The sequence below is a fragment of the Enhydra lutris genome, unplaced genomic scaffold (genome assembly GCF_002288905.1).
Source record: "Enhydra lutris kenyoni isolate GAN:26980312 unplaced genomic scaffold, ASM228890v2 scaffoldscaffold58, whole genome shotgun sequence".
Classification (NCBI taxonomy): domain Eukaryota; kingdom Metazoa; phylum Chordata; class Mammalia; order Carnivora; family Mustelidae; genus Enhydra; species Enhydra lutris.
The window spans coordinates 7,731,198-7,746,594 of record NW_019154142.1 but is presented as its reverse complement, the minus strand read 5'-3'; the positions used below and the strand labels follow the sequence as shown (position 1 = coordinate 7,746,594).

Genomic DNA, 15,397 nt, shown 5'->3' with positions numbered 1-15,397 from the left:
ATCCATGCTCTCTCTCTAAAATAAATAAATAAATAAATAAATAAATATCTTTTAAAAAATGAAGTGGGAAATCTTTCTCTCTTAGGCATCAAAAATAATCCACAATGCACACTACTAAAGAAAGAATGCCATTCACACGTGTTTGGGTTATCAGCACATGTAAAACTATTCCAAAGTGTGTGGCTTATTTTGGCTCACCATTTTGTGAGTCAGGAATTCAGGAAAGGCTGGACTGGACAGTTTGTCTCTGATCCATGCTCTCTCTCTAAAATAAATAAATAAATAAATAAATAAATATCTTTTAAAAAATGAAGTGGGAAATCTTTCTCTCTTAGGCATCAAAAATAATCCACAATGCACACTACTAAAGAAAGAATGCCATTCACACGTGTTTGGGTTATCAGCACATGTAAAACTATTCCAAAGTGTGTGGCTTATTTTGGCTCACCATTTTGTGAGTCAGGAATTCAGGAAAGGCTGGACTGGACAGTTTGTCTCTGATCTGTGTAGCATCAGCTAGGGAGGCTGGGATGGAAGGATCCGCTTTCCAAGGTGGTTTCTTCATCCACACACTGAGTAGCTCTATGTCTCTTGCCTCTTTCTCTACTTGCCTCACCCCCACCTTGATGTCTTTTTGTTCAGGGTCTTCTACAGAGCTTTGGCTCCTGGCAGCAGCCTTGGGGCCATCAACCTCTTCTGTGGCAGCTCAGGGCTCCAAGGGTGAGCATTCCGAGCCCCAAGGGGAACGGCAAGACTCCTGATGTCAGTCCTGGAACATTACTTCGGCCATTCTGTGAACCAAGCAAGTCACTTAGAACAGCCCAGAGACAAGGAGAGGGGAATGAGACCCCACAGCCTCATGGCAGGAATGTCAAAGAATCTGTGGTCATGTTTATTCCTCTACCACATTTTTATGTATTCAACAAGGAGAAAGTTCTCACACATGGGATTTCCACATCACAGATAAACGTGTATACCATATACCCAAACTGATATAGGAAGAAAAGCATGGGTTTGGCTTTGAAATCAGTTATAGGACTCAATGGATGACCCTGAGGCACTGAAACTCACTGCTTAAATTCACTGAAGACTGAAGTTTTGTCTGTGAAGCAGAATAGCCCTACCTTCCAGGACTATTGTGTGTATAACTCGCACAAAACCTACATCATCCAGGTCCCTCAGTGGCTTTTAATGCTTTTAAGCAGACCCAGAGAATAGTGAGGATTTCACCAACATGCTTTTAAAATACTGTATTTATAATAAAACCTGTGCATAATCTGAAAGAGAATGAAACGTGGCAGAAAAGATCTTCTCAGGCTCAAAGCTACAGTTTTTATTTTATTTTTTTTAAAGATTTTATTTATTTATTTGACAGAGAGAGATCACAAGTAGGCAGAGAGGCAGGCAGAGAGAGAGGAAGGGAAGCAGGCTCTCTGCTGAGCAGAGAGCCCGATGCGGGGCTCGATCCTAGGACCCTGGGATCATTACCTGAGCCGAAGGCAGAGGCTTTAACCCACTAAGCCACCCAGGTGCCCCTCAAAGCTCCAGTTTTTAGAGGAAATCCACTACAAGCATCTTCATGGAATGTGCAAGTTACCTCCGAATTTCTGCCATGATATTCGAAACGCCTCTGCTTAGCAATCACGTACAGAACTGGCAGAACAGCACCATCTTTCTGAAACTAACATTAATCAGGCATTTGGGGAGGTAGGAGAAAGCGAAATTCATGACAGGTTGGCATGCTCTGACCCACAGGTGCTCAGCGGTGGTGGCAACACTCCCCACAGAGGGGCATTTTGGAAATGTGTTGGATATGGTTTTACCTGGTACCATGTTGGGGTGCTGTGAGCACTCCTGACCTTTAAGGGCAGAGACCAAGGATGCTGGACAAATGGAGCTGCCCACACAATGGAGCACTATCTCCCCATATGGTCACATGAGTGAAAACCTCGTTTTGGTGAGCCTAGAGTTCACCTCATTCTGCATACAAATATATTTTTACTTAGCTGTAATATATACTGTATTTTCCAGGAATGCAAATAATACATAGATCAAGGGAAGCCTGTTCTCTATTTTGTTTAGGATTTCAAGGGTTGTTTACAATAAAACGTCACTGGCAGGAGGACCAGCTTGTGTTAACCGAGTTGCCGAGAGCCCTGTTAGAGGCCTCAGTGTAGACAGCGGGCGTCAAGCACCGAACCACGTCATTATGGCGCCCAGAGCAGAGCACCTGCACTGGAAGTAATTATAAATTACTTTGCTTTTACTCCTCTTTATAGTTCAGGTATGACATTACACTGGGTTTTCTCCGATAAGGGATGCAGGAGGGCTGTGTTATCTGGGAACTTCACTCTGGGATTGTAAACAGGGCATTAAAAACATTTGTAATAAAAGTGAGGGTTGCGTCTGACAGAACTGAGAGCCTACTGCTTTAAAAGAAGTTTGCTGTGGATCCAAAATGCCTTTCCAAGTGGAAACACCAGGGAATCATTTCCTTTCTGGAACCTGCTGGACCTGGGAGCAGCCCAGCCAGGCTGAGCAGCAGCAGCTGGGTCTGGGGCATGAAAGAGCTCTTTCTCTTCAGCCCTCACAGGTGAAAAGATATGGATGCCCCTCTGGCTTTTCAACACTGAAGGAAAGACTCAGCAGGCCTCACGCAGCCATGTGACCCTCCAAAAATTATTTAATGTGAGCCTCAATTTCCCTACCTGTGCAATGGAGATTGAAAAAAAAAAGCCTCATAGTGACTTCCTGTGTGGTTTAAGTCAGACAAATGAGATAAAGCATGGCAAGTGCTTCTCTCGGCATCCCCGAGCATACGTGGCTCCATAAACAGAAAACGTATTTATTCCCATTTCTCCAGCACTTTACAGTTTACAAAGACCCTTTCCATATACTGCTTCCTTTGGATTTTATTTGCATTAACCCAAAGAGCCTTCCTAACAACTTCCGGAGCACTGTATCCCATGATCTGATCAACTCAGGGTGACACCAAAAATGGTGCATGTTCTTTCCACAACACCTTGCTGTCTTCACCAAGGCTGGCATTATCATTCATGCCATCGCTCACGCAACAAGTGTTTACTGAGGACTTGCCACATTCAAACCACTGGGGCTCAGCAGTGGGGACTGACAGGGAATACCATTCCCAGGGAGGAAGGGAGGCCCAGGGTGGCCACCATATTGGCCCTGGTCACACTGGTGACCGTTCACCTGACTTTTCACACTCAGAATCCATGCTGTTCCATGGATATTTACTCTCTACCTCTCTGAGGACAAAAGTACCCCCAGGAGGAAGTTCCTGAATGAGAGAGCTAGGGGAAGTTCTGGAGGGGAAAATGTCTGTGCTAAAAAATCGAAGTTTCCAACAATGGCAGGGGAGATGGCCTCTTAAGAATGGAGTCTGTGTTGGCTGCATCCTTTGCAGACCCTGGGGAAGAGTCTGAAGCTTGCCCTGGGAGGGAGGAAGGCCTTTATAATCCATTCAATCTAAGAATCTAGGAATCACTTTGAGACCACTGCTCAGAGTATAGGGTTTTGCTTTCAATTTATCCCTCCAAATGTCAGATAAACGTTTTTTTCCCTCAAGTTCATTAGTTTGGTTACATTTTAACCTTCCAGCTTCCAAAGAGGGGTGAATGGACTTGAACATGTAATTGCATGGTCCCAATGTAAATTCTTCTTAACCTGCCCTAAATCTGTATTCTCAGGGAAGAGAAAGAAAGCCCCCTGGAAACTGATAATCTACCAAGTACACAAGCAGAATACAGGAAACCTTGGCTGAAGGAGGCCTTGGATTTGCTTGACTTTGTCCAGGAAGCTGTGTAACCTACACTATCCACTATTAGAAATCTATAAGGACCAGCCAGGTCTTTGGTCCCATGGAATTTTTTTTTTCTTCAAGCATGAAAATATGAAATATAGTCCTTAAAAACAGTGACCTAACCTATGCCCAGAAATATATATATATATATATATATATATATATATATATTTTTTTTTTTTTTAGATTTTATTTATTTGACAGAGAGAGATCACAAGTGGGCAGAGAGGCAGGCAGAGAGAGAGAGAGAGAGAGGAGGAAGCAGGCTCCCTGCAGAGCAGAGAGCCTGATGTGGGACTCGATCCCAGGACCCTGAGATCATGACCTGAGCTGAAGGCAGAGGCTTAAGCACTGAGCCACCCAGGTGCCCCCGAAATATATTTTTAAATGATTATATTTCCAGTTTATTCTACATCACTCTGGTCTTGATCCAATTAGTAGAAACTCAGCACTTAACCTTAACAGAGGCTGGGGCTGATTTGGAAACATCTGTGAGACAAACTTTTCTAAACATTCTTTTCCCTTACTCTGCTAACAGAGAATTTCAGTCCCTTTATTTGTTACCAGGTTTGTGACAAATGACTTCTAACTGAAAGGGAGGGCGATAGTAAGAAAAGACTAGTCCTCCATACTATTTCAGATCACTGGCCCCATACATTGGCACATACATCACACCCAACTTGACTTTATAACTTCAGTTCCCTGGAGAGAGTTTATATTCACCTGGTCTCATTAAGGCAACACACAACTGTAAAGGTCCCACTCTGGGACCAATTAACTATTTCCCTATCAGACACCAACATAACTACACCGTGCAATTTGCTCTCCTTCTTTATGTCAAGTCCTTAATGTTAATTATGTTACAAACACTCAAAACAAATGCTGTATTTTCATACTGTGGGTAGTGATTTCAGACACTAGAACTAGTTGGGGTTTTTTCTCCCACTCTTTCTGTGCTTTGTAATTTGTGCACCCAAATGTCAATTATCTACAGCTATCCTCTTGAAGCATTTTTACAAATGAGTTCTTAAGAGGGATACAATCAAATATGCTGGAGCATCTCACGACATCTGAATGGGATTATATTATCTTATTATATTATATTATATTCCCAACATAAGGGGAAATGCACAGATGGGCATATACTGTACTGATCCCCAAATCTCATGGCAAACTCCCCTAGCATAGGCAACAATGGCAACAACATGAACCAATGACGTACATTTCTCAAGACTGAAAAATGACCAAAATCTATTCCCAGAGTGGCATTCTTTACTGATCAATAGGCCTAGTGCCTCCCACAACATTTTTGAGTTATTCTCTTTGGGATGAACAGCATAGCTTAATAGCTAATTGTTAGATGAAGTCTTGCTATCACCATAATTTCCCAAAAGTGAGGATACCAAATCCCAAAGGGCTGTGAAGAAAAGCAGTCAGGCTCTTTCTCAAAAGGCCGCAAAGAAAGAGAATAATTCCTTGTGATATTGGCTTGTGATAGTGTAGAAATAGATAGTGTAGAAATGGCTAGGCCCAAAGGAATTGTTCCTCATGTGACCTCCAAAGCAAAAAGCTCAAATGCACCAAAGCTATCTTTTGCCTGTGGTTTTCTCTCCGGTTCTTACTTTCCTTGTTCAAAGTTGCCTATCAGACAGGATAAAATCCTGCCACCCGGCCCCCCAGCCAGCTCGAAGGCTGCATCCAGGGCAGACCCTCAGTTAAGGCCTCTGTGATCTTAGCCTTGGTCTGGAGGCCTGGCTCGGGCCCAGCTCCGCACACCAGGGAAAAGCAGACGTCTTGGTGTTTGACCCTGGTTTTCTCATCAGAACGATGATGTCCCAGGATGACTTGTGGACAAATGGGAAAGGAAAAAGAAAAAAACCTTTCCCTCCATCTAAAAGGAAATAACCCTGTAAGCTAACAGTCCTATGCTACCTGTTGGCCATTACTGAGTCTGGTCTGAACTGCACCAGCGGGTACTAGGGGTGGGAGGGTCAGTGGGCAGGGATGGTCAAGAACTCGTTGGAAGGGCCACAGAACAGGATCTCTCCTTTGGGTTTTATCTCACTACTTCTTTGTTAAGGGTCATTTTCCGATGGCTGGACTGGGACCCAGTGAGGGTAATTCTTTGCTCTGCCAGCCTAGTGTTTGTTCCCAAGTTTAGTACCATCTCATGAAAGTTTCCATGTTTCTTTAAGATTAATTTCAAGCCATATGTTTCTGTTTTGAAACTATGATGGCTTTTGCTCTGTAACGATCAGTAGAGAGAGAGAAAAAGGGCAAAGTCTTTTGTTACCAAATACTGAGCTCCCAAAAGTTGAGTCACTATCATGGGGCTAACTAGACAACGTCACCACCTTGCAAAGCACAGCATTGACACTCTCTTTCCCTGGCACATCAATTTTCTCCTAACAGCCAACTCCACTCTTTCTGTATTGGATGCCTTCTGGAGAAAGTAAAGACACCACTCCTCAGCCAAGTCCCTCCCTCAAAGGGCTGGCACAGCCAGCCAGCAGGAGTACGCAATCATTCTTGAAAATTAGCAACACCAGGACCAGGTTCTGTTTATCCCATCCATCAAGGCAGCTGCTGAAAAAGAAATGCACACATGCTTCCCCACAAATGAAAATTTAGGTGGAACATGCCTGCATCCGTGGGAGAGTCAAGAGGGTTTCCCATGGTTCTGTGCCACTAGATTCTCTCTAAAACACACCTGGTCCAAGGATAACAACAGCCATCGCAGGGAAGCCTAAAGTGTGGATCTCTGAATATATCCCCCTTGGTCCAGGGCGTCCCAGAGACCCAGTGGAATGCTTTTCAGCTTAATACAGAGTAAGAATTGCCACCGGGTAATAAATTTCTTTCTGTCCTAAAACAGTAGTCCACGAGGTCATCATTGCAAGAAGCGAGAGGTGTTCTATCTCCTCGGTGGTGGCAAAGTGCCTCTTTTGATTGAAAAGTGCTGATTTATCCCAAAATACACTACTCCTGCCTGCTGCTCATCTCCATCCCACCCTCCTGAAGGATGTTCTTGACCGCATCAACGCTGCTAGCTGAACCCAGCAGCAAACTTTATCACCAGCATGCCATCCTCGCCAGACTCTTGGCTGAGAGAAGCAGAAGCCCACCCATGCTAACATTTGAAGGACCCAGAAGGAGGAGAGGGAGGTTTGGCTTCCGGAGGAGTGATTTGCACTCATCGCTGCTTGCCTTCTGGCCGCTGTGGCCACATAGCAGCATCCCTCATCGGGCTTCCCCTGGACGTCACCCAGCAGTGACTAGCAGCACTGAGGAGTACTTGTGTGCGTTATGGGGAAGGGCTCACTGTGGAGCCAGCTGCTCTGTCTGCCCAGTGCTCCTGTACCTCTTCAGACACTAACATGTGTAGGTCAGAAGAAGCCAAATTTCAATTGGCCACAAGCATAGCCAAAATGGCCCTTCTGCCCGCAGCTCCTCTTCTCTGAATCTCGACCTAAATCTCAACGTCTGACAAGCCGCGGGTGAGAGTTTGCAGAAATATTAGGGAAGAACCCTTGCCAGAACTAAAACTGAGATGAAATCAACAATAGAAAAGCACTCGGAACCTCCTGGGCTTGCAGCCAGAGCCTGGAACCTAGCATGCGACTACCAACAAATGCAGGCTTCGCCACAGCGATTTAAAGCTCACAGAGATTTACAGCGGAGACTAGAGTGTGGCACTCTTGCAAATGCAGAGGGTTGGGGGGAACGGAGGTAGACAAGGACAATGAAGAAAGAGAAAGTGACAAATTCCCATGCAATCCAAACAGTCTGAGCCACTCCTTTCAACCTCAGAAATGTTACCGTGGTTGGGGCGATCTGAATGGTCTTCGAACCTCATTGGAAAATGTCACAATAGATGTTTGAATTAAAATCCGGTAGATTTGCCAAAAGACCGATTGTTTAAAATTGGCAGCATTCCAGAGAACTTACTAGGCTGCATACTGCCCGGGGCTGAGAGAATTGCTAATTCCAGAGAAAGTTAATTATCACCTTATTGATAAAGGGGTAATTTTTAAAGCTTACGGTGTGGCTTTTGTGACTCATTAATTAAAATTTAGAGTCGTTTACCAGACACAGTGGTGGCTTCTGTATATTATATATGTATATATATATATATATATATATATATATATATATATATCCACACCAAACAATTTGATTGTTCTCCCGGGGGCTGTTATTAATCCCCCTCATCTCTCCTCACCTGTCTGCCTTCGGAGGCAACAAAAAAACATTAAAAACGCGTAAATCTCAAACCAGCCTTTGGGGAGCTGGCTGAATTAAGATGTCCAAAGAGGCGCTTAAACAAAGCTCCCTCCTAGATAGGTCCAGGGCGCCCACCCCCACGACGAAGCACGGACGCTCACACCCAAAGGGACTGCTTGTCCCTTCGCAAACTTCGGCTTCAAAATGTGAGACCGAATTTTACACCCTGGGGTGGTGAGACGCAGTGAGATGCCCCCTCGTTTCTCTTCTCTCCTCGCTGTGCCCGAGTCAAAGCAGGTGGCTGGGTGGAAGAGGAGAGGCGCAGGCTGAACCTGGAGGGGACTCGGCAGGGGAAGCCCCAGGCCGGCGCCGGCCAGCGTCGCCTCCCGCTCGGCTGGGGACGCGCGGGCTTCGGCGGGCGCGCCCCGGGCTCCCGGGCGTCCGCGCGCGGCCGAGGCTACCGGCGGGCACCGGGCCGGGGAGGGACGACGCCCGGCCGAGCCGCGCCTGGGAGCCCCCGGGAGCCCGCTCCCGGCTTCCGCCCGCCCCACCCCTGCCTGGACCCAAGCGTGTCGGGGTCTGTGTGTGTGTGATGCGTCCCCGATCTGCAAAACAGCCTGAAAGGGAACTCCCCCAACCGTACGAATGGGTATTCCTCTCCGAGCGTGCCTCCTTCGGGTTTCGGGGAACTTCAGGGATGAGATGTTGCCTTCAGTGGGTTGGAAGTGTGTGAGCTCCACGATCGAGGTGGAGGCATAAATACATCCACCAAGTTAAGAGAGGCTGGATGCCATCTGCTTGTGATTTTCACATCATTGCAAGTTAAAAAAAAAAAAAAATGTTTAAATTCGATCTTTGTGCATTGGGGCATCGCTCGGATCTTTAGAATAAGCCAATACGAACGACTCCACGTTGAAAAAGTCATGACTTTCTTGAATTTTCAATAGAAAAGTTCCCGCGGCGGGACGACAGCACGTGGGGCTGGCTGGCTTCCCAGCAGCTGGTCCGCGAGTCCTACCTGCTGCTGGCGAGCACCCCGCGCGACCCCAGCCCCCCGGAGCTGAGAACCAGAAAGCGAAACTGCTTTTGCAGGTTTCACTTGCCTTGAAAACACACCACCAAAAGCAAGTAAGTGACCGAAAGCGATTTACTCCTGTTTCTCTTATTGTTTTCTTTCTATTATCATTCATTTACTTTTTTTTTTTTCCTTTGCGGTAAAATAAAAGTCATTTTGGTGCCACAAGGAAATGTAAACGTGTTAAGCACGGAAGAACTGGGTTTTTGGGTGGGATTTGCTCTTGTGATTCGACAAAGCAAACCGACTGAGAGATTTGCCAAAATATCACAGAGACTGTCCACATACACAATTTAAAGAGCTGAAGAAAACATATTCACATTAATATATATATATATATATTTGCGTAAACGCATAGATTTAAAAGGTAAAGATCTGAAGCCATCAAACAACTTCCCTAAAACCAAAGTTTCCATGTTAACGTTTTGTTTGAGTTGATCACTACTGACTTTCTAGGTAATCTTCACCCAACTGCTACTCCTCGGTAACTGCCCCCCTTATTTTCTCAGTCTGGTTCTACCAAGCAACACACACACACACACACACACAAATGCTCCACACAAATATTGTGCCCCTAGGTAGTTTACTTTACCACACTGTAAATTCCTTCATAGTTATTTTTGTGCTTTCACTCCAAATATTCTGTTTTTTTTTTTTTTTAAGTCTTGAGGAAAAAAAAAAAAAACAAAAAACTATGTCTTCCACTCTTCAAAAATGGTTCCTCTGGTTGAAAAGAAAGAAAAACACGAGAGTATACAACGTCTCGATTCTGACTCTGACGTGTCGCCGGGATCACTTTCTCAAGTACCACAGTGTCTGAGACCAACCAAAAGCCACTTTCCAGAAAGCTACTGATTGTCTGACCCTCTTGAGATGGTCAGAGGATCCCGAGACAACACCATGAGGCGCTTCTCCATTACTATTAGGGGTAGCGGAAAGAACTTGGACTTAGTGCCTCAATTATGGGTCAAATGATTTCCACACAGCTGACACCACCCTCGTCCACTGTCCTGTCCTACTCAGCAAGCAACCTGGAGAGGAAGATTTGTGCACCGGGTCGTAGTCACACAACACCCCACCTGGGAAGAAGGTGACTCTGTATTTGAACTTGGGAAAACTGATCCTGACGCTCCATAGACACCTGGTTTTTTTTTTTCCTCCAAAACTAACCAGTACCCACTACCAGCAGTAAGAGTATTCTCATCTATCATGATAAATTAAGAAAAAAACATTACATTTACAAAGACATTGTAAAATATTCCACCTGGGATAGAAATAATAAAACTCAATTTTAAAAAGTACACTTGTGAGTCACAACACATTAATTTTACTAATTAAATTTTAGTAAATATGTTTATCCCAAGACATAGAACACTTTTTGAATTAGAACCAAACCAAACAAAAGCAAAGCAAAATCATCATGCAAAAAAGTAGAACAGTTACTTGAGTTCATATTTGGGGAAAACAAAAACAACTTTCTATGTCTTTCAATGCAGAGTTAAAGAGTAATGAACGTGTAAGTACCCCAAATTTATAAACTATATAATTCTAGACTACCTCTTCCTCTCTGCGATCTGGTTAAGAAATCAAACATTTTTGTTCTGCGTAGGAGGAACTGAAGTTACCTGCTGGCCTCAGTGGTTTGAGTGCAGGACACTCGGGCATTGCCATGGAGGGAGGCATGCAAGCCAGACACACTGGAACAGGTCACCTGTCATGTTGACAGTAGAAAGAGAAGGATCCCGTGTCAATGGCACGCCCTCCAGTTATGCATCTCCCTTACCTACGGCTGGTTCACCGGAGCCCTGATCAGATTCTTGACCAGGCCGGGAATGTTGACTCAGAAGACAGATGACTTTCAGTACATGCAAACCGAGTATTACAAAAGCTAATCTTCCACCCGTGTGTTAGTAGCTCACAGTGAGTCTCCAGCAGCCCCGCTCTCCGGCTGCAAACATCTCATTAGACTAATGCATTCAGCATAGGCAGAAAACTCGATTTACCATAGCTACAGCAATGAATTTCCATTACGACGACAGCTTCAACCACATCATGTCCGGAAAACCAGCCAACCACTGGCTTTTAAAGAACACACACATTTTACATGCAGAAAACGAGGCGTGTGCGTGTGTGTGTGTGTGTGTGTGTGTGTGTGTGTTTCATGTTTCCTTCCTCTTAGCAGCCCAACTCAGAGAAATGTGTGGTGTAGCTGTTTGCCGACATGAGCCGCAGGGTAATGACACTTCTGCTTCTTTAGTAGTTACGTCCTTGTAAGAACCTGAATTATGTCACAATTGTCAGAATGGGTGTTTCCAACATTTCGGTTTTCATTGCCCCTCCTCTGTTGCCATAGAAACCAGACTGTAACATCATCTCTTTGTCCCAGTCCTGCAGCAGTGTGGGCCGGCGCTGGGCTTGTAAGATAGTGGGGATCTGGATGAGTGAGTGTTTGACGTTAAACAAATAAAACGACAACGACAAAAATATTCTAATAACATGACTGTGCGGGAGAGAGTGTGTTTGTCACAGACAGTGTTGCTTACACAGATGGACACACCATAGTCACACGGATGGACTTGACAGCTGTGTGCAGCACACGTGGTCAGAGGACGCAGCCAGGACTCGGGCTCTAGATCCGTGTGTAAGCGCAGAAGCCCGTGTCCACTTGTGACCGTGATCGGAGCGTGCGTGGGCTCAAATGGACCTCATGCAGGAGAAAGGCTACTGTTCAGCCTCTGTGCCCCATTGTTTTCTTTGTGGCAAACCAATTTACACTGGCCAAGGGACTTGTTCCCCCCCCTTCTTTTTTAGGAAAGTGAAGCAGAACTCCACATCACCCATTTCATTCCACCTGTTCTGGGGTATTATTCCCAAGTTCTTCCTACAAGATGAAAGACCCATTCAGCAAATACGGGGCCACCCGCTTGCTTGCTCCTGGGGACGAGCAACAAGCAAAGTTAGCAAATGTTTAGGACTAACCATGACCTTGGGCCAGTAAAGGCTTAGGCCACAACTTGGACAGTTACTGAGAGTGACAAAAAAGAAATTACAGTTTGAGGTTTTTCTGAATATATACACAGAGTCACCTTAGAAAGAAGTAAGAAATCTCTCTCCTCGAATTATGAACATAGGAAAAAATTAAAAAATTTTTAAGACAAAGCACTGTACTTATTGAGCAAGAAATAGGGGTGCCTGGGTGGCTCAGTGGGTCAAGGGTCTGCCTTCAGCTCAGGTTGGGTCCTGGGGTCCTGGGATCAGGTCCTGGATGAGGCTCCCTGCTCAGCCGGGAGCCTGCTTCTCCCTCTCCTTCTCCCTCTGCCCCTTCCCCCACTTGTGCTCTCTTTCTCTTGCTTGTGCTCTCTCTCTCTCTCTAATTAAATAAATAAATCCTTAAATTAACAAAAAGAATGAAATCAGCTACTTTAGTTCTTTTAATCCTCTAATTTTGTTGTTTTGTTTTGTGTGAGAGAAGGCAAGTTTGGTAGTTTTTCACATCGGTTATTTAATATAAGTTGATTTCATTAAAGGAAGCAGGAAGAAAAGGAAGAGGTGGAGGAAAGAAAACAGGACCCAGAGGGTGATTTCTATTGCCAGGATCTCTGTCCCAGCCGCTGTGTGTGATGCTCACGACACATCCTACAGCATGATCCCACAGCACGATCGCCAAAACGCCTCAAGTGGTCTGGGATGTTAGACCAGGGTTCATTTTTAAATGTTTCTTCAGATAAGTAAAATAAATCTTTCTTAAATAATCAGAATATTTGTCAAATCCTGTAAAATGAAGGAAGGAAGGGAAAGAGGGAGTGAGGAGAGAGAGAGAGAGAAAAGGAGGAAGGGAAGGAGGGAGGAGCTGGGCGGAAACTGCCAGAAAGAAAGAAAGGAGTTTCCAGTTTTCCAACCCAGCTCTGTGAGAGTCTGGGATTAGGATCCTTGAAGCCCACACTTCCTCACCTCCTCCCGGACGTGCTGTTTTGTGGCCTGTCCTTAAGTCGGGAGTGTCTGGAATACAGGCATCGGCTTCACAGGTCAGCGGTGCAGTGAGGCTTAAAACGGAAGTTAACTAAAAGGTGGCTTGCTTAAAAAATGATAGATAGATAGAGATGATTGATAGATGGATGATGGATAATTGACAGATAGATATCTCCTGGAATTTCTTTCTTTATGCACCAGGACGTGGGCCTTAAGAAATGAAATCCATGTTTGTAAAAATCCTAAATGTTTTTAATTCCAAGAAAAAATTAAGTTAAACATGTAAGGGAAAAGAAATTTGCGGGGGTGGGGGATGGCTGCACACCGGCTAAGGGGTGTGCTACGCAGCAATGGGGCCCTTCCCAGCGAACACACCTCTCAGTCTTGTACCCCCTGCGCTGAGTCAGGACGCTTTGTTGTGCCACGCTGTCAATTTTCTTTGGCGCTGTGGATACATTTCTGTCTCCAACCACAGGCAGTGCACTCTGCTCTCTTCCTACCAATGCTTCTGGGTTGGCGGTTGGCAAGAGGCGGCCAGAGGGAGCAGGTGAATTTGGGGGTATCCCAAATGCAAACCTGTTCAGAGGAGTATCCATTTGAAGAGTAATCCCTGTCGGCTGCTGGTAAAAAGCTGTGGTTCCAACGCAAGCATCAGGTAATGAAAGCTGTGTCCTGGGCAGGGGAGCCAGAGCCGCAAAAAACAACCATATTCGCATAATAGTAGCTAACATTTACTAGGGAAATACTATGTAGGAATCTTTTTCATATGTTGCCTCTTTGGTAACAGCCCTCCGAAGTAAGCCTTATGAGGACCATCCCCATTTTACAGATAAGGAAACTGAGGCAGGGTTGCTAAGTTGCTCACACAGCTCAGAAGTGCTGGATAGAGGATTGCCTCAGCCAGTCTGTCCCCAAAGACACATGATGAATCATTTCGCCACATGGTCTCCTGGCACTGCCCCTGTTCCAGCTCTGCCATTAGCCCAAAGCCATTGGTCAAATCACTGTCCTTACACAGCACAGAGGTACGGGGGTAGGTTGTTAGGTCCGTTATTAAACGAAACGAGACTGAGACAAAGTGAAAGTTATTTAAAGCTTTATTTTATGATAAATATTAGAAGTTAGACTGATCGGCCAGGGGAACGAGACTCAGACAAGGTGAAAGTTATGCAAAGCTCTATTTTATGCTAAGCATTAGAAGTCAGACTGATTGGCCAGGGGAATGAGACTGAAACAAAGTTAAAGTTATTCAAAGTTCTATTCTACGCTAAGCATTAGAAGTCAGACTGATTGGCCAGGGCCGTCTCTGAAGAGAGTGACCACCCCCAGCTTACAGACTACCTTTAATAGAGCAAAAGTTTGGCCACACATAGGTGGCCAACGAGATTGTAGTCATGTTAGGTCACACATAGGTGGCCAACTGAATTACAATTTCCCTATAGTAGCTGTTTGAACTAACCTGTTACTCTGGTCAGAACTGGCGCTCAAGGTTGGCGCCCAAAAGGCAGAGTTTACATTCTTTGGTGGTTAAGGTGACAATATGTGTACTTTTTACTAATTGGATGTCTCCACCTGGACTGACTTGTCCTTGTATTCTGGGCTCTGTTATCAGGAACTGGCCGACCTGGTCTTGTATTCTGGTCTCTGTTATTAGGAACTGGCTGGCCACATTCTGCGGGTTTCTTACTTATTTTTAAGTAAGTTTCTCTGGGTCGGGGGGTGGCAGGGTCAGTTTAAGTTTTACTGCACAAACAACAAAATGGCTTTTAACCAAGATGGAGTCGCTCTGGCTAAACAGGTCCTTACATAGGTGACTATCATCTTTGTGGTTCCTGATGGTGCTGGCCTTCTACAGTCTGATGAACTACTTTATCTGCAGGGACAGACCAGTGCTTTGGGTTGGAGGAGAACTCAGCTGTGCTTGTGGCTATAGCCGTGAGGACTATGGAACAAAATGCACCCTCTCTCTCAATAGAATAAGAGCCCGGCAAACTGTTGGTTTGGAACACCAATTTGGGATGAAGGGAGAGGGAGAGAGCATGGAGAAAAAACAGGGGAGTCGTAAAGGCTGAGATTCCACTCCTGAAGTAGCAAAGGGAGACCAATCTCCCACATTCAGTGGCCACAAGACTTGGCTTCCCATCATTCAACATGGACTTTTCCTTAAGGGTTCAAGAGTTTCAGAAGTTTCAGGGTTATGGAAGTCACGAGGCTTATGTGACCATTTTGCCAAAGGGAAAATCAAGGCAGCAAATGATTAACCTGATGAATCAGACCAAGAGAGGCAGAACAAAAAGGGGACGCCA

General features: G+C 45.2%; 1 protein-coding gene across 2 annotated transcripts in view; it reads right to left on the bottom strand.

Annotated features, from left to right (window-relative positions):
- Positions 1 to 11,056, bottom strand: part of LOC111158299 (Scm polycomb group protein like 4) — a 95,427-nt gene extending 84,371 nt beyond the window's left edge. The window contains exon 1 of one of the 2 annotated variants that reach the window (XM_022520240.1): positions 10,748 to 11,056. In XM_022520240.1, the coding sequence (XP_022375948.1) occupies positions 10,748 to 10,805 (58 nt within the window). In that variant the 5' untranslated portion in view covers positions 10,806 to 11,056. The remainder of the gene's footprint in view (positions 1 to 10,747) is intronic. The other variant, XM_022520244.1, reaches the window with a different exon arrangement.
- Between the last annotated feature and the right edge of the window lie 4,341 nt (positions 11,057 to 15,397).